General features: G+C 39.6%; 2 protein-coding genes across 3 annotated transcripts; both read left to right on the top strand.

Annotated features, from left to right (window-relative positions):
- The first annotated feature begins 393 nt into the window (after positions 1-393).
- Positions 394-8,648, top strand: pros1 (protein S). 2 transcript variants are annotated; one of them, XM_041992190.1, is made up of 14 exons: positions 394-631; positions 1,151-1,308; positions 1,839-1,863; positions 2,026-2,109; positions 2,198-2,320; positions 2,447-2,572; positions 3,528-3,656; positions 4,198-4,438; positions 5,099-5,285; positions 5,463-5,627; positions 5,750-5,918; positions 6,693-6,832; positions 6,928-7,156; positions 8,435-8,648. In XM_041992190.1, exons 1-14 carry the CDS (start codon positions 553-555, stop codon positions 8,620-8,622), a joined length of 2,043 nt encoding a protein of 680 aa, XP_041848124.1. In that variant the 5' UTR covers positions 394-552; the 3' UTR covers positions 8,623-8,648. The 2 variants fall into 2 exon arrangements, with proteins under 2 accessions (XP_041848124.1, XP_041848116.1); XM_041992182.1 differs by having other exon boundaries at positions 411-631; positions 6,696-6,832.
- A 2,985-nt stretch (positions 8,649-11,633) lies between these two features.
- Positions 11,634-23,595, top strand: gas6 (growth arrest-specific 6). Its single transcript, XM_041992202.1, has 15 exons — positions 11,634-12,143; positions 12,412-12,572; positions 14,578-14,602; positions 14,710-14,772; positions 16,615-16,737; positions 17,515-17,634; positions 18,195-18,317; positions 19,286-19,407; positions 19,700-19,818; positions 20,292-20,481; positions 20,576-20,740; positions 20,842-21,010; positions 21,228-21,367; positions 21,441-21,642; positions 21,989-23,595. Exons 1-15 carry the CDS (start codon positions 12,068-12,070, stop codon positions 22,135-22,137), a joined length of 1,947 nt encoding a protein of 648 aa, XP_041848136.1. The 5' UTR covers positions 11,634-12,067; the 3' UTR covers positions 22,138-23,595.
- The last annotated feature ends 449 nt before the right edge of the window (positions 23,596-24,044 follow it).

The following is a 24,044-nucleotide window of genomic DNA, read 5'->3' as shown; positions in this document are numbered from 1 at the left end:
GACAATAATAAAATAAATACATTACAATAATACATTTTTAAACCTTTTGTTTGCAAAGTTACTATATTATATCCTCATAAAGTATACTTAATAAATTATAAAGTACACTTGTAATTTTTTTTCAAGCTTAAAACTTTTTTTTTTTAAATATACACAGACATTTAGAAAATTACTAGCAGATTTCTAAGCATCAGTGAAGATGGAAAAGTCCATGTTCTGTATTAGTCACCGCATAATCATTAAAACTTACTGTAATATATAATATTACGTAATGAGTGATTGTTTCTAGAAATCCTTTGTGCTCTGGGCCTCTGTCCTGTATTGTATTTAGTAAACCCATTTTCTGCATGAGTTCAGCTACGTTGAGTAAACAAAGGCAGAGTGTGAGTGTGTCAGCAGCGCTCCCTAGCTGCCTCCGTGTCCGTTTCCCCCTCCTCTCTCTACGAAAACACTTTCGGGAAGAATAAAGTTTTTTCGCCCTCACACGGACCTGCACTCAGCCAGTCTTTACCCAGAGCCAAACCGTGGCCTAACAGGAAGAACGGCTCGACTATGTGGAGACAGAAGCGGGCTCTAGGGAAACCCTTGGCGTGTCTCGTATTACTTGTGACGCTCGTCGATGCTCATCGATGTAAGTACCGTTTGTGGTTTTTGCGGCGTTCTGGGGCAGAACTAGGAAGTAATTCACGAGGGAAAACCTGTCAAAGTGTATTAACTCTTAGTCTAATCTCCCAGTTTGAAACGAGAAGCGACCAACCGGGAACGGTTTCAGGATTTTGTCACCGTTAAGTGATTGTCCGTGGGGGTCACACAAAAGCCTGGACAACATGAGCTGCTTACAACTACAGGGGGCTTATTTCTGGGAAATAACGGTTTCGCAATGAACCCTTTTTAGGCCAGTTCACAGAAGAGCAATTAGGTTGGTCCTTGAAGGCAGCAGCAGCCTCATGAGCCATCTGTCATGAGCAGAGAGGGGAGTTGCATTCCAGCATGGATCAGTCATGTTTTTATTGTTTTATTATCATGTAATAATCACAAATGTTGCCCTACACAGTTACAAATTCGTCCTGACAAGCGAAGAGTGTGCATCAACAGTGGAGAGAAACTGTAGTATGTTTTAAATGAACATGTATATGTGTGTGTTTTCCAGTCCTGAGCCAGAGGACGGCCTCCCAGTTCTTGAGCAGGCATCGCAGAGCCAACTCTCTGTTTGAGGAGAGCAAGAAGGGCAACCTGGAGAGAGAGTGCATTGAGGAGCTGTGCAACAAGGAGGAGGCCAGGGAGATTTTTGAGAACCAACCAGAGACGGTGAGACCTGAGGAGTAGATGGTGGACAACTGAAGCACATCTCAGATTTTGAGAGCAGTTTAAACAGTGAATGACAGGACATGAGGTCAGTCTGTCAGTTAATGAGGAAAAAATGAGCACCATGAGATGAAACAAGCAGAATGGAGGAAAATACAGGTGAACATGACATTTAATAGATTTGTTAAATGTGAGAAAATTACATAAATGAGTCACAAGTCTCTACAGTTCCAGCTGATGTCTGTGGCAGTGATTTTTGCTGCTTAACTGATGGTTCAGTAACCTGAAAGACAGGTGGTTAGAGCAGATAACAAATGAGGAAAAATGCCCTCAGCAGCTGAGAATAGGTCAACCTCTGACTGAACTTTTCCTACAAACCCTGGTTTGTAGGAAAAGTCCAATGCAAAAAAGAATGAAAGAAAGAAGCTCTCCATGTTAATTTTAATAAGCAGTATTGTCAGATGTATATCCGTGCTTTTTTGCATCAGTAAGAAAAAAATCTAATTCTTGATGGTCTGTTTTGTTTTTTCCAGGAATACTTCTACCCTAAATATGTTGGTGAGTTTGCTAAAGTCTTTATCTTTCTTAATTTACTCAAGTGCTTTACACAAAGGTTGCATCAAAAATAATCACAATAATACACTGCACATAATTTCCAACGCTATCCAATAGTGTGATATAATTTCATACTTGCCCTCTTGTAACCCTGTTTTTTTGCAGCGTGTCTGGGTTCCCACCGCGTCGGCATCAACAACCAGAACTCAGATTCAGACATCCCATCAGACCTTCGCACCTGTGTAACAGGTGAGCGGCTTCACCTGAGCTTTTAATGACGCTTGGGTGAAGAAGCAGCTGTTAAATGATTTCATTTGTTTTGTTTCTCCAAAACCAGAGATCAGTAACCAGTGCACGCCGTTTCCGTGCTACAAGGAGGGTTCGGAGCGCTGCGTGGACGGTCAGGCCTCTTTCACATGTGTGTGTAAGCCTGGCTGGAAGGGACTGCGCTGTGAGGACGGTGAGCTCTTATACGTCATCTAGGATTTTTAGCTTTGTAGGTTTGTAGGTTTTTAATATTAAAGCCCTTTGAAGTGTTTGAACTGGCTTCTGATACTTGTTGCTGTGTGGTGTGTTGATCTCGCAGACATTGATGAGTGTTCAGATCCTGAATTTCCAGCAGGATGCAGCCAAAAATGTAACAACTTCCCAGGTAGTTTCCGCTGCATGTGTGAAGAAGGCTACTTCATCAATAACAACATCAACTGTGTGGGTAAGAAGGCTTGGCAAATTCTGACATTTGGTAGTCACCATTTTATATTAGGAACAGATATCATTATAGAGCTTTGTTCAACAGCTGAGCACACACCGGCTATTTTCCTTTCTGAGTTTCCTTTTTATTTATTCGTGTAGATGTTGGAACCCTGCATACGTCAAAACACAAACTTTGTTCCCTCAGCTGTTCCCCCTTATTTGTTATTTCTGAAAATGACCTGAGGTTACATCTTACACAACAGAATGTGAATGGCCTGTAACATCTGAAAAGATGGACCATCCTCTTTTTTGCTTTAAACACAGCCACACACTCACAACTCTGAGCTATTTGAAGCTGCTTAGTTTTTTAGATACTTATTGCCTGATTACTGCATATTTGTACATGTCCTGCTTTATGTGGGTAGTTCACTGTTTATCTTGTGAGTGTGTTCAGTACAAAGTCTTCACAAACATGAACTCATTCAGTTTCATGAATTTGCTTTCTGTATTCATTAGATGATCTGTTGAGATTAAGTTAAGTGTACACATGAATGTGCACACAGTCATTTTCAAAGCTGATTAAAAAAAATGAGAACTCAATCTGGAATAATCCCATGCTTAGGGAAGACATTGATGCAGCTGTGCTGAAGAAAATGCATCCTTTGTTAAGGATGCATTAAAACACAGTAAAATTCTTCTTGGCATATCACAATTTGTTTGGGAACCCGTGGTGGGTCAGTCATGAAGGGGTTAAGGACTTTGCTCAAGGGCCCAATTGTGGGCGCTCTGTGGTGCTGACGCTTCAACTTTTGACCTCTGAGACACCACTGCTTTAAGACTTAATCCATTTATCAATGAAAGGGCCTTAAACCTCTATAAAATGATCTGTAAATCGAGGACACACTTGCAAACCAGTTACTCATATTTTAGATTCTAATAAGATAATTTGCACACTGTCTCAAACTGTTTTCCAGATATCAATGAGTGCCTGTTGTACCCCAGTATCTGTGAAAAACCAGCTAAATGTGTCAACACACCAGGCATGTATGAGTGCCAGTGCCCGCCAGGGTTTAAATACAACTTCACTTCCAAGACCTGCAATGGTGAGATTTCTATTTACCGTTTCACTCTCAGTCCCTACTTACACGTGGCATTCACACACCCCTTAATGTGTTAGGTTTATCCCCACACATGTAATTTAGCACCACTTGTGCTTGTATCACACTTCCTTTTGATGTAGACAAACATTTACACAATTATGGTTTGCAGAGTCCTGCAACACTGCAATCCTGTTTCTATCCTGATCTGCTTTGTAAGGTAGACTGATTACTTATAGTTAGTCTGCAAGTCAAAAACAATCTAGCCAGACTTGTAAACCCATTTAAAATTTACACAGCTGACATATATAAACCAGCCCCTACTATCCCCAAAAGTGGTCAGTGGGATCTTAATGCATCCTGGCTGTGCTTTTGATCGGATCGCCCAAAATGTCTGTTAAAAGCAAGTTTGAAAAGAATCTTCCTACCTAGAGTCATAAAGTCTGAGAGGTAACAAATTTGAGTGGTTTAAATCTAACTGACACAACACATCTCCCATTAATACAGAAATCAGTGCTGGTTAAGTCTTCCTCTTCTGTTGTTGCAGATGTGGATGAGTGTGATCTGAATGTGTGTGAGGGGACTTGTGTAAACACGGTGGGCAGCTATACATGTCACTGTGATGGTCGAGAAGGTTTACAACTGGCAGGGAATCAGCGATACTGTGAGAGAATCCCTGTTTGCGTGGACTTGTGCGACCATAAACACCCTGAGATGCTTTACCTGGGCGAGCAGTTTGCAGGCCTGCCTATCATCTACCTGCGCTTCCGCCTGCCAGAGAACACAAAGTAAGTTTTTACCACTAGTTCGTACACACCTATTTTTTATGCAAATTGCTTATCTTGAACTGAATACCCCTGTTTTTCTAAACCTTCTACTCCCAGTTCAGTTCTGCTTATTGAGTGTGAAAACTGGTTCTTGAACGTGACAAAAAAAAGATTTCAGCTTGATATCATTGAAAGATGTGCCACAAATGCTATCAGTCAAACATTTTAGAAGTGGACTTTCACTCTATTGACAACAGATAAATGCTAAAATCATATGTAAGATCCAAAAATGTAAGCAAATTGAACAACAGCACAGCCTAAGAAATAAATAAACATCACTACCCTCAACTACGCTGATGTATCTACGAATTTATTATCCCCAAAATGTCAACATTATTCTTCTGTAGTTGAATCTAGCAATATAGCAACTGTGAGTGGACACACTGGCATTAACAGATCAGAACAGAGAAGAATAAAAGCACAGGCAAGAAAAAGATTTATAAGATATTATTTGAAAGAAGAATCTGGCATGTGGAATTGTTTGGTTTGTTTTTTGTAATTACATAAAAGCCTGGAAGTTTGTGTAACACCAGGGCATAAAAATAGCTTGTTTTGTGCAGGGAGATGAAAGTACTGCAGTTTGATGGATGTGCAAACTCACGTCTCTCTCTCTCGTGATAGATTTGCAGCTGAGTTTGACTTCCGAACGTTTGATCCGGAGGGAGTTGTTCTGTATGCAGAGTCTTCCCATGACTCGTGGTTCATGTTGGGGCTAAGAGCTGGTCGTATTGAGGTCCAGTTCAAAAACCAGCACACATTCAAGGTTACCAGTGGAGGAAAAGCCATCAATGATGGACAGTGGCATGTGGTAAGAAAGTGCTGCAGTCCAGCTGGGTGCTGGATAAGCAGCTCGTCCTCGTTTGGCTGACAGAAAGGTGGCTGTGCTAATCAATATGCCGAACTGATGAAAGATGCACTGCAATGTGTTCTGATGCTTAACTCTGTATTGGTATAAAATGTTATGTTGTTAATGTGTAACACACAGATTTCTGTTGATGAGCTGGAGAGCAGCATCAGTGTGAAGATCAGCAAAGAGGCTGTGATGAGCATCAACAGCCCAGAGAGTCTCTTCACTTCTGTTAACGGCAAATTGGAGACCAAAGTCTACATTGCTGGTCTTCCCAACAGGACTGACAACGTCATCAAGCCTGTAAGTTGGTCAAATTGCACACCAAACAGGGCACACCATTCCAGAGAAAAGTACAAGTTCAGTGTTAAATGAATGTGTTGAAATGTCTGCTTTGAATCTGCAATACTGCGCCCATCTATCAGATCAATCCCCGACTCGACGGCTGCATCCGTGGCTGGAACTTAATGAACCAGGGAGCATCCGGGGTAAAAGAGGTCATCCAGGAAAAAAAGAGCAAACACTGCTTTGTGTATGTGGAACAAGGATCTTTCTTTTCTGGGGCAGGACTGGCACATTTCAACATAGACTATAGTGAGTAAGTTAAGCTTTATTAATCCCTGTGGGAAAATTTAGCATTTGCTTTTGATCTGTCTTGAGTGCTTAAGGGCAATGAGCAGCGGTACTGCAGCGCAGCAGGACTAAAGGCAATAAGAAGGTTGTTACCAAACATGTTATTTGATGAAAGGAAAGTAAAGCAAGCAGAGTTAATATAGGAGCATAAAATTCCACATTAAAAAAAAAAAACTTTGGTAGGTTTGGAACAAAGACCTTCTTCATACTGTAGTACAGAGGAGCACAGGTTCAAAGTGGGCTTCTGTGGTCCACCTACACGCTACAGGCCTCTCTTTACTCTTGAAAGGGACTTAATTCATGGATATGACTAAATGTCGGAAATTTTCCTCTGGGCTGCTCATTCATGCTGCCAGTCTCACTTTCCACAACATCCTGAAAGTGTTCTGTTGAATTCAGATCTGATTACAGTGGAGGCCGTCACAGACCACTGAACTCATTGCCATGTTCATGAGACTGGTTTGAAGCAACTTTTGCTTTTGCTGGAAGTTGTCATGAGAAAGTGTTAAAGATCACTGCTGCCACTTGACTGAATAAAGCGTGTGGATAAAAGTTTTCCTTATGTATGTATTGTTTGGACCACATTATCTGTGCTATGACAGACATTTAATGTTTTAGGCCTTCCTGAAGAAGTGCACTTGTGTTTTGAGCTCAGGTGAAGTTGAAGGTGGCTAAAGTTTCTTCATTTCCAGGCTGACAAAAGTCATGTATTTATGTTTTCTTTGTGTGTGTAAGTAGGTGATTCTGGGAGCTGGAATGTGGATATAAAGATGAACATGCGTCCATCCAGTAGCACAGGCATCATCTTTGCTCTTGTCTACAACAACATGGTCCCCCTGTCAGTTGCTGTGGTAACAAAGGATGAAGACGATGCTGTCAGTTTATTCATGTTTGTTGGAAATCAACACATATGTCTCTTTGCATGTCTTCACACTTGATGAAACTTGTTGTTTTTGCCTCTGCTATTCAGAACTTGCAAGTGTTTTTGGATGGTGTTTCCGTGGCAACATTGGACTCACTGATGCTGTGTTACCCTGAGCGGCTGACAGTACAACTGAATGTGACTGCCACAGAAATCCAGATCTCTGCCAACTCCTCCACTGTGACCTATATAAAGTCTGACGCCCTGCAGGAGGCACTGGAGCGCCTCAACACCACCATGCAGAACCGCATCAGCACATACATTGGTGGGATACCAGGTTAGTTCAGAAAGCACAAAAGTAACCACTTCTAAAGATAACCATCATTTCTCATTCACACTACAAATGGTATTGGCTCCCTTCTTCCTTGAGTTGGACGCTTCAAACAAGATCTAAACTCATATATGTCAATATAATCTGATGCAGCCATGTTTCCCTGCAAAGCCACGTACAGCCACATCCATACATTTTCCTGTACTTATGGACAGTATAGTGAGTCAAAGATTGGCTTACAACTGCTCCTCTCTGTTGAAGTAGCGGGATACAAAAAAAAATAAAAAAAAAATATGACAATGTGTGGGCAAACTGGCTATTTTAAATTTAATTTAAATTTGGTTTAATTTAACCTTGCAGACTCACTGACAGAGAACATAAATTACCTCAAAGGATGAAATAGGGAACTGTGTTCAGAGACTGACTCTAAACACAAAGAATGCCCAACACAGGTTTTATTACTGTTTTTTTATTCTCCACAAGAGACAGCATCAGTTCACATGACGTCATCAGTAGGAGTTAAGACCTGACTCGGCTAGAGCTATAAACCAAATCTGGTATCTCAATATTTTTTACCTGAATCATGATATACGATACATATATATATATCTCGATTTTTTTTTTGTCAAGTAACCAAAGAGACTATTCTAATTTACAGCCTTCAGTGCTAAATATACTTTTATTAAGGATCAGCAGCACATGTGCATTAAAACAGCTGACTAAAATTAAAGTACCGTTATATTAAATTAAATGCTCCTAAAACAAAATCAATTTAAAATACTTTACAATGACCATAACAAAAATACAGCTGTGCAAAATGCAAACAATGCTTTTAACTCAAAACAAGCTATCTCAATATAAACCATATTCCCTCCTTCTATTTTGCGTCTGATAAAGTCTCGATATATTGCCCAGCCCTAGCTCATCCCACAGTCTCGATTCATACAGAAACCTCTTTCTGTGGTCACACATTTACTGGATGACTTTATGTAAAACCAACCTCATGGTGGAGCTGTAGGAAAGCTGGGAGATCAGTACTCAGTGGGAGATGTTTACTGGAATAAGGAGTTGTTAAGGTCATGTACTCTTGACAAAAGTGGCAAACACATTGACAAAATTTTACAGCACATATTTATAAAACTTGCAGCCACATTTTTTTCACTTTGAACAACTTTAAAACAATCCCAACCTCTAATTTTGTGCTTAACCTTTTAATGTCTTTGATTTTATATGTGTATAACAAACATCTTTTTGTGTTTTATATGTGCCACCACTTTGTCTCAGATTACATCTCGTTATCTGCCACCCCCGTGTCAGCCTTTTACCACGGATGCATGGACATCACCGTCAACGGGAAGCAGCTGGATTTTGACGAGGCTCTCAGCAAACACAACAGTATTAAGTCTCATTCCTGTCCTCCTGTCTCTGCACCTGAGACTCATCCAAATCCACAACATCTGCACAGAAATTAGCCCTAATTAAAGAATCACACTAAAAAGCTCTCAAATCAGGCAGCGTCCCACAGGATCCACCTCTTGTGATATTTTGGGTAGATATTGTATTAAAGGTTTTGTCTTTTGCTTTTCACCCACACAGTATTGTTGTATCTGCCTTACAAGTTTTATTTTTGGAGTTTTTGGTTTAATTTTTTTGTTTTTGTTTTGTTTTTTTGAGTCACAATGACAGCTGGTTGGAAGCTGGATGATCTAGTTGTAGCTGTTTGTTGCAATAAGTTAAATGTGTTCCAGGAAACTTTGAAAAAGAGCTGAGCTCTGTAACACCACATGGTGTATGTTGAGCAACAGATGGTTGCTTTTGTGTAGAAGAATAAACAAATGGTCAGTGTTGGCCAGGCTATGACAGCCTTGCACCTGCTACTTAATTATGGTACTATCTTTATATTTCCAATGTTTGGAGACGACTTCTTGAAACTGTGGCATTAAAAGCCACAGAGGAGGAATCTGAGCCTGCTGCCTTTATATTCAATCCAGTTTCTTTCTCTTTGTTGAATCACCATCACTGATCTCAGATACCAGCTGAATACATCCTACAATATCTAAACTGTAGAACTCTTGCTTCTTTTCCATTCAGGATTCTCCTGTGATCATAATTCACCTTGTATATAAACAAACCATCTTGAATATTTAACTTAAATGTAGGACTGCGTTTTGTTTGTGTTATGTTTGTTTTAATAAAACTATCAACGCAATCTCATTTTGACACTTTTTTATTTTGACACTGGATTCTTTTGCCATCTTGTCTGAGCCAGAAATCAGGCCCCGAAGGAAAAAGTCCTGTCGGAAATGCTCAAGAGTCTGTATCTTGTTCAGCGAGGGTAATTGTTTTGTATGATGTTATTATGTTAAACACTTCCCAAGACTTCCTACGGCTGTTTGTGTCTTAAGTCCTTGCTGACACACCAAACTCATATAGCCTTTATTTGCAAAACATTGATTCCCATTTATTTTAACATCAAGGGATTTCTACTCCATTTGGTGATTTCTGATGCAACTCAACAAAGATTTTTTTCCACTTAATCAAAATCTAATTTAACAGTTTTTAAATTACACTTAATCCTTTTCTCTCTCTCTCTCTCTCTCTCTCTCTCTCTCTCTCTCTCTCTCTCTATATATATATATATATATATATTTAATAACTCAAAAAGAAGCAACAATGGTTGTTTCCACCTTGGGTCCATTTAAATGGCAAAATGCATCAATAAAGCTTGAAAAATATTAAATATATTATTATGCTGGAATTCATTTTTTTCAATTTGATACAAAAGCTTCATTTAAATTTACTGACGTATGATTACAATATCTAATACAAAGCTTTTTCAACTTGTACCACTCTTCACTCTCTCACTGTTTTGTCTCAAAGATCTTTATTGTACTAAAACTACAATTAATATTTTATGTCATATCATATGAACATTGAAGGTTTTGCAAAAGTGAGTCTTTTTAAAACTTAGGCCAATTGTTTAACTACATGAAAAACACTTTTTTATATACAGAGAATGGAAATGTAGGGAGGAAGCAAGTCAACCCAGAAGACAAATATGAACTGAATTAAAGAGAAATAAAAACAAATTTGTCTGAGGGTTCACGATAAGTGAAACAGAAAGCAAAATTATTGGGAAACAAGTATGTTCCAGGAATAAATGATAGTGGGAGGTTTTTAAAGTTGTGTAATGACTCTACTGATGGAATAGGTAAAGCGAAAGATTAAGCATATTTACTTCAGTTAAAGTTCAAATGCTACACCTGAAAAATACTTAAGAATAGTAAACTGTGTTTTAAACATTTTAAATATGCAACTAAATGTATTACACTGAGTAAAATTACATAGTATTATACCTATAATCAGTCAGGCCTCAACTCTGCTGTACAGTAATAGTTTTGATGCTTTAACATAAGAAGCAGTCTTGTATATGGTGTCAGGATGTTTAATTTGTATGAATAATAATAACCTTACTACTGATATATAATGTAAAAGTAAGTATACTTAATTTTTAATAGATAATAGATAGTTAATAGATATCGTATAAGCTATTTGCCTTTTATTAACCACAAATGTACAACAGTATAAAGGCTGGTTTATTAACATGTTTTTCAACCCTGGTCCGCGGAGACCCCTGCCCTCCATGTTTTAGATGTTTCTATACTTTAACACACCTGACTAAAATGAATGATTCATTAGCAATCTTGCAAAGAACTGGGCGATCAATTAATCTGAATCAGGTGTGTTGGAGATGGAAACATCTAAAACATGCAGAGCAGGGGTCCCCGAGGACCAGGATTGAGAAACACTGCATCACTTAGGGCTGCTCTTATGTATTTGAAAAAGGGCTGTATAAATGAAGATGAAAATAAAGATAAGTATGTTCTCTGACTTAATGACAGATGGTGGTAACAAGTGACAAACACATTTTTTCAAAAGAGCCAATGTTACTTATGTTGCTGACGAGTGTGTGAAATAGGGACGCACAAGGGTTGAGGGTGGTGGGGTTTGAGGGTAAGGCTTATTCTTAAAAGCAGAGCCAGGGCCGCACTTCAGCCTGTAGATTTCCAGCAACTATAAGAACAGCTGGACTTGTGTTGATCCTTCCCCTGCCAGATATAAGACTTTTTTTTTTTGTTTGTAATACCGATCAGCTTTTTTTTCTTTTTTTTTTTTCCAAAATTGATGTATGTAAAAATATAGAACTACTGCTTGCAATCATTTTGCACCAGAATGACACAAAGCTGAATAGCTTGGAAATACTTAAATTACCAGTATTCTACAATTACTTGAATAAAAGTACTTAGTTACTTGCCAACTCTCTGCAGCAGCCACGCGGTAGTTATTAAAATAAGCGAGAGTTTACCATCGCGTGCCAGTTTTTCTCGTTTACCCGTTTGATTGATGGTAGATTCATTCACACACCCACGACCACACACACGCAACTGAGAAGAGGAGGGAGGAAGGTGTCTGGAGGGCTGCATCATTACAAACTCCTGCCTGCCTGCATTTCTCAGAGTGACTCCCCTTCTGAAGCAGCAGCAGCCGCAGCAGCAGCAGAGACGTGCTGTCTTTCTCTGCAGGCTTTCAGTTCCACAGAGGTCGAAACACGGGAAGCAAAACACACACAGACCGCAATGGGGACGAGCTGAGCCGGAGAGACAAGCGATCTGTCGTGTTCTTTTTTTTTTTTTTTTTTTTTGTGAAGAGAACGGTGTGCGGGACAGGCGTTTGGGTCGCGGCAGAGATTTCACATCAGAGACGTTAACGGCTAATGATCGGAGCTGCATACCTGAATACCTGCGGCGGTTCGCAGCGACGTTAGCGCTCACACTTGAGAGTGAGACGGGACAGAGAGACTACAACGCGGGGCGGGAGAAAGTTTCTCAAGCTTGGCGCCACCTTAGCGGTTAAACAATGCGGCTGACCCTGACAAAGTCGCTTTCATCGGCTGTCCTGCTAATCCTGCTGGCTGTCCGCTGGTCCGACAGCAGTAAGTAAACAGTTACATGCTAGGTGGCTAGCTAGCTCGCTAAGTCTTTTTTTAACATTCGAAACATTAGAATTGTGGCTGGTAATAAATACCTCAGTTGTTAATGCTTTTTTTTTTTTTTTTTTTTTTTTTTTTTTTTGGTTATCTGGGAATGTTTTGTAACATTTTCTTGGCCCAATAAATTTCTTTGCTCCATTAGGTAACTGACCTTGTCTTTGGATCCTCTAGGTAAATAAATAAACTTTGCCTCCTCCCTTCCTTTTTCAAGTTTTAATGTCTCCTCAAGAGGCCAACCAGTTTCTGAGCAGACACAGGAGAGCAAACCAAGTTTTCGAGGAGACTAAGCAAGGGCACTTGGAGAGGGAGTGTGTGGAAGAAAGGTGCAGCAAAGAGGAGGCCAGAGAAGTGTTTGAAAACGACCCAGAGACGGTGAGAATATTGAGAGTTGTACCTTTTCCAGTCAAGGTTGTAAGCCAGACTTCATTCTCCTAAGCTCTGCAGTGCCACCGTTTAAATTATCGTCTATATCCTCCTGTAACTTTAGCAAAGTCCCTTGTTTACTTTGTGTTGACTACAAACTGATGACTGTGAAGTGATATCATACTAATGATTCATTGTGTGGGCTGCTGATAACTGTCAGCGTACATAATATTCCCATGTTGAAACCTTGACATGTTTTTTTGTTTCTGTGACAGACTTTGAGTCAATGTGACTAAGCTTTAGTTTACCAGTTCTAGTTTTTGTGCTTACACCTCTGTCTCAACATTCCCCTTTCATACTTCTGTGCACACAAAAACACACATGTTCTGTTATGTGTTTTTGCATAGCTGAAATCTGCATGGTTTAGGCTGTTGCCAAATGAAAAGGACACCTTGACAACAGATCTATTTCTCTTTAAAACATCTGCATCGTTTTATGTTGCACCGGCATGCGAATCCTTACGCTTAAATGGATGCCAGAGATGCAAACAAGTCCTCTGTTTCTGAGTGGTTTCTATTTATTTTTTCTCTGAAAAGGAACAAGTGAGTGAGAAATGAGTTGCACGTTACGTCACTAATCTGCAGACAAGCTCACACCTTTTTTTTCTGTGCTTGACATTTAGTCACAAATAAAATCCATGTCGTGTGCTTGGGAATATTTTCTACAGATTAGCTTCTGTAAGACTGCTAAATATGGACTACATGTGAATATGCAAACAAGCTCCTGAGATATAAATAGCATTATTTGTCTTAAGCAGTGGATCTAATCAGGAAAAATGCTCTGTAAAATTGTTTAATATTATTGCTCTTGCAAATAGTCACTTTGACCACTTGATTTGAGATTAATGGTTAATAACAGTACAAGGAGGTAGTATTTTGCAGCATTAGGCTGGTTATCCGTTGCGCTTTAACTAACACGCAAAAGATTTGACGTAGTGAACTGAGAGAGACTAAATGAGGCAATCTGTGACTCAGATTACTTGTTAGATTAGTCAAGTAGAGAGATACTGAAGCTGAAGCAGGACTGAGGGAGTGAGGATAAAAAGCAGAAGGAAGCAAAGAAGCAAAAGCAAAAGCCAGGTGATATTTGAATTGCATAGATGCTCGCACCATCAGAAGAATAGCGATTGTATGCTTGGAAGTTTTCTAAACATGTCGTGACACAAAGCTGCAGTCTCGTTCGTAGCTGCATTATTCATTCTGAAAGAGACCACCTCTGACTTTGCATTTTCCTCACTGCAGTTTTTTGGCTCTGCAGAGAGAAAGAAAGGGAGAGGGAAACAGAACTGTCTTTCTTGGGTCATCGTTGTCATCACATTTGATCACACCTAAGTTTCTGGTGTTTGGCAACTTTTCAAGAGGGACAGGTAGTCGAGTTGTCACAACTGAATGATGTTAGTCTTTCTAGATCTGGAGCCACACTGCTTTTATTGTGGAAATCAGTTGCTGCATGAAATTGTGGAAATAATCAGGCTTAATGTGGTGCAATTGTTCTAAGCTTTTTCTAAATGAGTCAAGCACCTGAGCTGCTGCATTGGCACCATCTGCAGCAAGTCCCTGTGCATTCAAGGGCAGCCTTTTTGTTGGTTAATCTCTTTGAAATTTGAACCTACATGTGGAGGAGTACTGCAGCCAAGAGAAATGAGGGGTGCTGCTTTTATCAGGAATGCAGAGAATTCCCAGAAAGCCCCTGGCAAAGGGCTACACCCATTACAAAGAGCAGAGCAGATGACAAAGAATTTAATTTAGTACTTTATTTCTTTAACACACAAACATAATGTTTGTTCATGAACTGCATGCAGACATCAGGTGTCAAATAAAACCAAATCCCTAGAAAATGTCAGGTAATAAAAATCCTTTTGGCTCTTGCTTCACTTATTTTGAACTGTTTAGATTTTTGTCTATATGCCCGCATAACTTTTTCTTTTCTGTTTTTCCATTTATCCCTGATTTAGGATTACTTCTATCCTAAGTATTTAGGTAAGTGCTCACTCTGCCTAAAACCTTGCATCCCTACTCACTTCAGCTGCCTTGAAGGATTATGTTTGTCATCTCTTCTTTCTGGTATAATTTTTGTCTTTGTCTAGCCTGTGTGGAGAAATATGGAGATTCTGATAAGAAAAAACAAGATCTGATCACGTGTGTCCATAGTAAGTTTTTATCTTATTTTTTGTTTAATACATGCCTGAATCATCATCTAATTTTTTTTCTCAAACTGTCTGTGCTCATCCTCCATGTCTGTCTGTTCTTACTGCAAATAATGCTACATGACATTGGGATCTAGTTGTATTGAGGGGATGTGCTGCACTGCAGTATCGTCTCTCTGCATCGCTCTGTAATACTCTAAGTGCAAAATGAATAAGATGCATAAGTTCTTTGTCATATCCAGGTCAGTCTCAGCAGCGTGGCACACCTAATGGGTTCTGTGCCTTTTAATGTAATCTTGCAAGCGTTATATGTGCGTAAGTGCAGGTTTTTATGAGTAACAATGCAGCACTTTGCTACAGTGATGCTGCACATTGGTGAATGAACGACACACCCCTGAAGTCGTCACATACTCACTCTCTGGCTGAATGCACCAGCTTCTTCGTGAGCTGGCTCGGTGGAGGAGTGACGTGAAGAAAAAAAACGTCTGACGTGAGTGGAGCACATTTCTGCTGCATCAGGATACAGAAGACCTGAACCAACCCGGCTTCACTGCTATTGGTTGAGGAGTCTCCGGGGTTGGGGTGGGTAGGGGGTAATTCCATGACTCAGCTGCAGCATCGTGGGCACTTAAAGATACGGTACTGCTTTTAACACCAAATGTCAGCACAGAATCTCGTTCTCATCATTTCTCTTGCTGTCCTGCCAATCTGTCTCCTATCTCAGTGCGGTCTTGGTGGGGTCCCAGCAAAAAGGGTCACGGCTTTCCTCTAATTCAGTCGATGGAATATTGCCGATACGTCATATTATTATGGAAAGACATAACAAAAGCTGATTTGTTGTAATTCTTAGCACAGCAGATAGTGTGTTATTGTCCCATTCATCTTTGCTTCTGTTGCCTTAGTCTGCAGTTTGTATTGTTTTGCTAATTGCTCTGCAGATAAGAGCTGAAACTAGACATCTTTTCTTGGATCAGCTAGATCTTTCTATGCTTCCTTGTTCAGTATAAATGTGTGAGCATTTATGCACATATGCCCAAAAATGTCATCAACAACCCGTTTTGCCTTTTCAATTTCAATTAACTATATTTCTTCCCACTACAAGGCATAAACATCTTTGCAGTGGTTTCATAATTTGAAAGCACAGCACTCCTTTGGTTCCCAACTGTCTGCATTCAGCCTTTTTTGCTCTTTCTTAATGGGTCAGACTGGTTTCCTCTCATTTGTAGTGAGCATCAAAAGTTCTTTTAACTATCTGGTGCTTCTCATAAACTCTTTGGGCTTAAACTCTTACAGTAAATGTTATGTGAAACTGCAAATTGTTGCTGAAATCATACCAGTTGTGTTTTCATATGGGAGTTTCTCTCTTGTCTTTTCTCCTCTTGTTTTCTTCATGCACTGTCCTTTTCTGTCATTCACTGATCTCCAGCTAACATGCCCAGACTTGTCGAGCATGTTAGCAAAAGGAAACTGTATGAAGAGAGAAAAGATGTACACACTTCTTGCACAAGCTTGAAACAAGAGGACTTAAGTGAAAATATGCAACAGAAAAGTAAAGCAAATAGAAATGAAAAGACAGTTAGATATTTGTTTGATCTTTTCTCTTGAGAGCTAGAGGACCGGTACTGTGGGAACTGAACTGGGACATCTCCGGTAGGACAGCTTAGCCAGCATTAGGCTATTTTTACTGAACTCTTGAGAAGGAGAACATAAGAAATGCCCTTCCCCTGTCTGATGTGGTATGCAGTTACACTCGGTGTATGTGTCCATTTTGTTCAGACTTTGTTTGGAATTGGTAACCAATAAGATTGATTTCTATGTCTACCTTTGTTTTTATTCCGCTTTAAGATATTCCAGACCAGTGCTCTCCTTCTCCCTGTAATCCAGTGGGAACAGTGCGGTGCGAGGACAAAAAGGGTGACTTCCTGTGTCACTGTTTTACAGGCTGGACAGGAGCCAGCTGTGAGAAAGGTACTATCATCATCATATGTTGGGACGCTGTGTGCTCGAGCTCAGCAGAGGTTGAATTTTTGCAGTGTCACACCAAGTGTTTCTGCATGTCATCACTCTGACCTTGGTTCTGATAGCTGACTGTCCTCCTGTCCAACCATGGAAAAATCAGACTTCTCATCACTTTATATTTTAAATGAGACTTTTATACATATCAGTGGAAGTCATTTGACTTGGATTTATTTTCTAGTGTGTCTGTTTTACATGTACCCCCTCTTTTAACTGCTGTTGATGGCATTGATATTAATATCCTGCTGCTGCTGTTAGTAATGATCTGTGAATGCTGTGTCAAGTCAATGTGAACTGCATTAACAGGAACTGCAGTCGCAGTTCACAACAGGAAAACATCTCTCTTTAGAGGTCAAAGCTTGTTACTATGTTTAGAAATGAGGGGAGGTTTGCATCTCTTTTAAAAAAAAAAGTGAAAGAAGAAAAATGTAACAAGTATGAAGTGTAGAAGCAGAAATTAGAAAGCAGTTTATTAAACACACAGTATGAACGAGAGGGAAACATTTCCACTGTGACTCATCCTGCCACTTTTCTGTGAGAGGAAACTTGAACGACTCGAGCTGAGCCTTTTCCACTTTATGACCACTCATGTTAGTTATTTTTAATGAATTTAATAAAATAATAAATCATAGATATTTAAGGGATTCAGTTGTATAACTGTATATGTCCATACTGTCCAGATCAGAATCTCAGAAATAATGTTTGTTTAATTTGGGAATCCATTTTTAGATGTTGATGAATGCAGCAAGAAAGATGGAGGGTGTGACCATGAGTGCAACAACACTATGGGTAGTTACCGCTGCTCCTGTCACCAAGGCTACATGCTGGTTGGACGCCACACATGTAATGGTAAGCCACAAGCCACGGATGCACTTAATGATTATTTGTGAATATAATTATTTCATTTTACTCAAGATTAGTGTTGTTTTGTCAACATTACAAACTGATTTTGTTCAAATATTCCTGTGTTATATTTAGTTATACATGTCTGAGAAGTATACATAGAGAAATATTGATCTTTTATTTGATTTAATACTTCTAAAAAGTGACTTCTGTTTTTGTTTCAGTAGTTATTGTGATGTAGTTTGACTGAAACTGAAAGAAGTCGAATCTGTGGTAAGTGATTGTGGAACACCAGATGTTATCAGGTGTTCTACAATCAATCATTTAACTCGTGGCTTCTTTAGAAGAAATGTAATTAGGTTTAGGATTTTTTGATTTAAGTGGTTAACCAGTCAGGCGTCTTTGAGATCAGGTTTTACTTCTCATATGCAAACTAAAGCTGCCACCACATTTTCCACACACTGATGATCGCATATCATATAACGTTTTGTTCTTTAAGCTAAAGAGCCAAGCACTTGGTTCTGTTACATGAACCCACCCAGCTGAGCCCACTTTGTGTTTTTTAGATGTCGATGAGTGCGAGGATCCGGGTGTGTGTGGAACGGCACGGTGTGAGAATAAAGAGGGCAGCTACGATTGCTTGTGCGACATCGGCTTTGTGTATGACAACGAAAGCAAAAGCTGTGTTGGTAGGTATATGTAGCCTTGCACAATGCCTCAAAACACACATCTACAGTCTAATGAGGACCAACTGAGGAGCAGCTTTAGCCTCAGTTGGGCTTGATGCAGCTGTGTTGTAGGGTCAAGAAAGGAATGCAAAGATTTTGGGGGGAAATTTTGAACAAGTAGGTAACAGGTCACAATCCACTGTCGTCCAATCAGTCCCTGTGTGCCTTTAGACATACACAGACTGATCAACGCTTTACCTTGGCTTGGTATATGTTAATAAATTTAGTTCAATAGATTTCTTTGTGCATTTCTACGAATTCAAAAAAATGGCATCAAGATTTACTTATCAAGTTATTTTAAAAACACCATCAGTGCAAACACAGAAAGTCTTACAAGTAGCTGTGGAGCTCATTGAATGTAATCAAGAGCTCAAGATTTAATAATCTAATCTTAAATACTGTGTTTTAAGATAGTTTTGTCCCAGATTGCTCCTCCAAAAAATATGCAGTAAAATACACTGAAAAGCTGCAAAACATAACAAATGTTGTCTTGGTATTTGATAATGCAATTAGATAAAATAGCCATAATATTAGATAGTGGAAATATAAAATCAAAGCCATCAATCACTCAAGCTTTCTATTTTGCTCTGTGGTGGGAACCAGACTTTTCATAACATCAGTATTCCTCCTCAGAGAATTAAAATTTATAACAGCCAATCTCCTCATGGCCATGTAGGGTTATATACGGAGAAGGGAGGTTCCTCTCAGCCAACGTCAAACAGCACTTGACTCAAGCGCTGTTTGCATTCCTTGATGTTTTGACAGAAAAGAAACTTGGATTTTTCTTGTATTCTGGTTAAAACAATTGTTTTTTAAATAATTATTATTAAGTGACTTTGATAACTCCACAAATAAACTGCTTCTGCTAGTTTTTACACCGTAAACATGCTTCTCTTTAATTACCTCCATCTTGCTGTGCCACTCGTCAGATGTGGATGAATGCCAGGCTGATGTGTGTGCAGAGCAGTGTTTGAACACTCCGGGAAGTTTCCGTTGCTTCTGTGATGGTCGTCAAAACATGAAACTGGCACAGGACCTCAGGAGTTGTGAGGTGCAGTAAATTAACTCTTTACCTGACGTTTCCAATGTCAGTTTCCATTGTTGTAAATTACAAAATCATCTGTGTTAAAGAGATGTGGGCAGTCAAGTCATAAAAACATTTAAATACATTTCCTCTTAAAAGAAAACTGAAATACACAAACGGTATTATAATCTATTGAATTCTATTATGCTTAAAGTTGGTATTCATTTGAATCCTAGAAAATATTAAAAAGGTGCACGAATCAGGTTGAAGCTCATGAGATGGCAGCATGTGTTGTCTAAAAGTTTATTTTGTACTTCAGCCTATAACACCCTGCATGTCACCGTCGCTGAAGAGGAATCCCCGTTCACTTTACTTGGGTCGTATGTTCAGCGGCGTGCCAGTGGTGCGGCTGCGTTTCCGCCGCAGGGTTCAGACGGGGTAAGATTTTCATTTATTGTTTTTTTTCTGTATATGTCAATCAACAGTAGTTGTCTCCTGACAACATACCTTCCTGATATTTACACTTCATGTCATACAAATGAGCTGATACAGTGATCACACCTCTTATCATGCTTCACTTAAGGAAACTAATACCTAAGTTTGTTTTTGGTAACAAATATCCAGATTACTTTGAACTCAAACATGATGCCTAACATTTATAATGTTTAAATTTGATTGTTAATGAATCAGAATTAATATTAATTTTTTATTAGCAATTTCTGCCAGTTTCAAAATGAAGACATTAATTAATTAGCAGGAGTCAAATGAATAATTTTTTATATTTGGCTGTTTATCATTTCTTGTTTTTAAAGTCATAGTCAGTTTTCTTGCATTGAAGTGACGCAGTATGATCAAAGATATCAAATCACTGAAACACACATTCCTTTCCATCCCACATTCCCTCTGATTAGTTTTTCAGCAGAGTTTGACTTCCGCTCCTTCGATCGTGAGGGGGTGATCTTCTTTGCCGGAGGCCACTTGAACAGCTCCTGGATTGTGTTAGCAATGCATCACGGGAGGCTGGAACTGCAGCTGAAATACGGCGCGGTCAGCAGGGTGACCAGCAGCGGACCTATCGTCAATGATGGCCAGTGGAGAAAGGTTGGAGCTTTGTGTCAGGAGTCTCTCTGAGCAGTTATCTACTGCCTACTGTAGATGACTGAAATCCTATTGAGTGCTTTTTTTTGTGTGTCAGATCTCTGTGGAGGAGCAGGGGCGGAGCCTCGTGATTAAGATTGACAGGGAGGCTGTCATGAAGATTGCTGTTAATGGAGATCTGTTCACACTAAATAAAGGCATGCACGAACTCAACCTCACTGTCGGAGGAGTCCCTTTCAAAGAGAACGGCCTTGTCAATCAGGTGTTTATTTGTATGTGCTTGTTTTCTTTTCTGACAATGCGCTAAAAGTCTAGGTTTTCTAAATGAGCCTCAACTATCATTACTTTTACTTGTTTATGTAGGTAAACCCACGTCTAGATGGTTGTATGAAAGAGTGGCGCTGGCTGACGGGTGAAGACACCTCCATACAAGAAACTATTCGGTCCAACGACAACATGCAGTGTTTCAGCTCTGAGGTTCCTGGAGCATATTACCCCGGCACAGGCTTTGCTCTCTTCAACATTAGTTATGGTGAAGTTTGTATATCTGTTTGTGTGGGTGTGTTGTGCATAGCATGTTGCTTACATAACTTGGCCTAATTGCTCCTTCCTGAAGCAGTTAGTCAGTATTTCATTTGTTTGGATGCATGTGAGATGGCTTTCATCACTGTACATTCAAGTTGTCAGCTTATACTTAATCTCTCTTACTGAAATTCATGTTCCTCTTCTTCCTGTTGTCCTCATTGTAGAATCACAGAACCTCAGCGTCACTTTGACCCTGCATCCAGTATCTGCTATTGGAGTGCTGTTTGCACTTGTTCACCAAGACAGAGTGCCGCTCTCCATCGTTCTTGCCGACTATCATCCCCCAACCAATGAATGGCAGGATGTGAGTAAATAAGAGTGTTCAAAAAGTCTTTTTTTTTTCTGCATTTGAAGACTGACCCTCTGCTTGTCTTCAGTTTATTCTGGTCTGTGTAGGTGACACTGTGATTGCCAGCACCCCGGCGTCCTTGTGCGATGGTGAGAATCATGAGATCCAGGTGACAATTGCAGGCAACCAGACTGTCTTACAAGTCGATGGTCAATCTGAACGAAGTGAAAACTCAGATGTTCCTACTGACCTCTTCTCACATTCCAGCACCTTTATTGGAGGCCTCCCAGGTGAGGATCAACACTTTTATAGTGATAACTTGCAGGATATACACAGTAATCTGTACTAATGTGTTGTACAGCTGCAACAAAACAGTCTTATCTTACTAAACCAATGGTGTATAATTTTGCTTTTGTTTTGTTGTTTCTTGAAATGATACTTGCTGATTCTAGACTTTTCCGGCAGAGTAAATAAAATAAAGTTTCAACATAACTGTGTTGGTCCTCGAATGGTTTATCTCAGCTGTGATTACCAGTATGTTTGCTAATTGACAGATTCACCAGAATGAGAAATCTTGTTTGCACACCGATCATTGGGTCCACTTGTCTTCTGACTCACATGTTGTTCTTCCCTCAGATGTTTCTCTAGTGTCCACACTTGTGTCGGCGCCCTACAGCGGTTGTATGGAGGTCAGTGTCAATGGACAATCTCTGGACCTGGACCAGGCCATCCACAAACACAACGACATCCGCTCACACTCCTGCCCCCTGCTGGACTCTCACTAGTGACAAGTGCTTGAGTCTGCTCAAAAACAACAATTTATAAGCAGTTCTGTGAGGCAATGGGGATAGTGTCAAATAAATTAGTAAAAGCCCTAACAAGTGGGGAGTGGTTTAGATTGGAATTTGATAAAGAATTAACCCACAGGAGCCCTCAGCTCATAGCCCACTTCTATTCTTTACACTGTGATGACAGTGCTGCCTTGAGGCATTTGCAGGGATTTTCACAGTTCTTTTCAGTATTACAACTTGAGCGACAAATCCCCAGTAAAAAGCAATGAATAGGCAAATAATATACTGCATAACATTGTCTCAAAAACTGCCCATGTATCACAGCCTTGTAAGCCCACAAGGACACACATGGTCTTTTTCAGATCAGTGTTAAAAGGTTTGTCTTAGGTCAGGCATCTTTGCCTTTGCCTGGCATCATGCGCTTAAAAACCAGATTTAACTGTACCTGTGTAAACAGTGTGACTACTCTGGTCATGTTGCTTACGTTCAGTTCATCTAATGAATTGTCCACATCCCCAAAGCTTGATTTACATGAGTCCTTGTGCTGAAAAAAATTTAAAAATGGGGACCAGATGTGCTGTCCTGAATTAGCTACCTTACTCAACAGGTGCTCAGACCTTCATGAGTGTTTGGTTCATATTGATTGATTGTAGATTTCAATCTTATTTGCCCTTAAAATGCTGAATCCCCTCCTGTACTGCAGCATGGAGGTGGGGAATTAGGCACAACTTTGTGTTTTGTAGACAACCTTGCACATCGCTGCAGGTAGAAATGGACAGCTACAAAAAGCCATTTTCTCTCAATTAGAAAAGCACTTCATTTCTGCCTGCAGCCTTAAAAATCAACCATGTGCCTAAGAAAAGAACAACCAACACAAATACGTCAACAGATTCCCTCCAAACAGGTGAACAAAGGTGCAGTACTGTAACAACCTAACAAACAAAACCATCATGTCTCCCAATGAAATGTACCCATTGCAGTGAATACACTATGCATTTTCACCTTTGTATTTTGGAGTATTCTAGTCTGACTGAATCTGACTGGTCCTCCTTCTTAAGTCACCCAACTTCATCACTAAGACCCCTTCTTTCCCTCAGAATTACTCAACCACAGATAAAAACCTGCCACACACCAAGCTGAGGATGATAGATTAGCCACAGAAGCACAGGGAGACAGGAAGGGGCCCTCTCCATGCAGGAGAGACAAACCACTGCTTTGATCGCACCACACAAGCTACTGAGAAAAACAAGAGTGCGCTGTAATATAAAGAGTATGTAAATAATGTGACTGTACAATGCTTTCTAAAGGACAGAAATAAAACACTACCTTATGTTCCCTGAAGTTTTCTGCACAGTTAAGTTGATCAGAAATAAAAAAAAAAAAGAACTTTCTCAACACCTGCGTCTATAGAAAGAATCTGTACTAAATCTGTTGTCTTCCTGAAGCAGGAATTGAGAGACTGCAATAGCCAGGGATCAGAGTAGCATCCATCTTTAGGAACTCATTTTAATTTATCGGTGCTGAGCAAATCAAAACACAATAAAAACAAAGAATGTCGATGGAGCATTTGGACAGAGAATGCCAAAAGGGCTCCAGTAATATTTTACTTCCTTCTGTAATGCATCATTTTATAGTTTTCTGATGAATGAATGCCAGAATATAGAGCTTGACCTTTTATTGTTTTTTTTTTTTTTATTATATGTGTTGTATCTTGAACTTTTCTTCATTTTTTTTTACTTTAAACTGCCAGTATGTGTATGATGCTGAGAGAAGTCTGCCTTTTGAGTTTTAACTTCCCTCCTATTTAAAAATAAAACAGCTGTATGAACATCATAGAGTAAAATTGTATTTTCAAAGAATGCATTTGTTCACTGTGTGATTGTGTTAAAAATAAGATTTTT

This window comes from Melanotaenia boesemani, chromosome 1, assembly GCF_017639745.1.
Source record: "Melanotaenia boesemani isolate fMelBoe1 chromosome 1, fMelBoe1.pri, whole genome shotgun sequence".
Lineage (NCBI taxonomy): Eukaryota > Metazoa > Chordata > Actinopteri > Atheriniformes > Melanotaeniidae > Melanotaenia > Melanotaenia boesemani.
The sequence above is the reverse complement of the archived record's forward strand: the minus strand, read 5'-3'. Positions and strand labels throughout refer to the sequence as shown.

What these genes read in the sequence shown, in the direction of transcription:
- pros1 (XM_041992190.1), top strand. Translation starts at nt 553, where the DNA reads ATGTGGAGACAGAAGCGGGCTCTAGGGAAACCCTTGGCGTGTCTCGTA. An exon ending in CTTCTACCCTAAATATGTTG is followed by an intron (nt 1,864 to 2,025) that starts GTGAGTTTGCTA and finishes GTTTTTTTGCAG; the next exon opens with CGTGTCTGGGTTCCCACCGC. An exon ending in CTGACAACGTCATCAAGCCT is followed by an intron (nt 5,628 to 5,749) that starts GTAAGTTGGTCA and finishes CCCATCTATCAG; the next exon opens with ATCAATCCCCGACTCGACGG.
- gas6 (XM_041992202.1), top strand. Translation starts at nt 12,068, where the DNA reads ATGCGGCTGACCCTGACAAAGTCGCTTTCATCGGCTGTCCTGCTAATC. An exon ending in CTTCTATCCTAAGTATTTAG is followed by an intron (nt 14,603 to 14,709) that starts GTAAGTGCTCAC and finishes GTCTTTGTCTAG; the next exon opens with CCTGTGTGGAGAAATATGGA. An exon ending in CGAAAGCAAAAGCTGTGTTG is followed by an intron (nt 18,318 to 19,285) that starts GTAGGTATATGT and finishes GCCACTCGTCAG; the next exon opens with ATGTGGATGAATGCCAGGCT.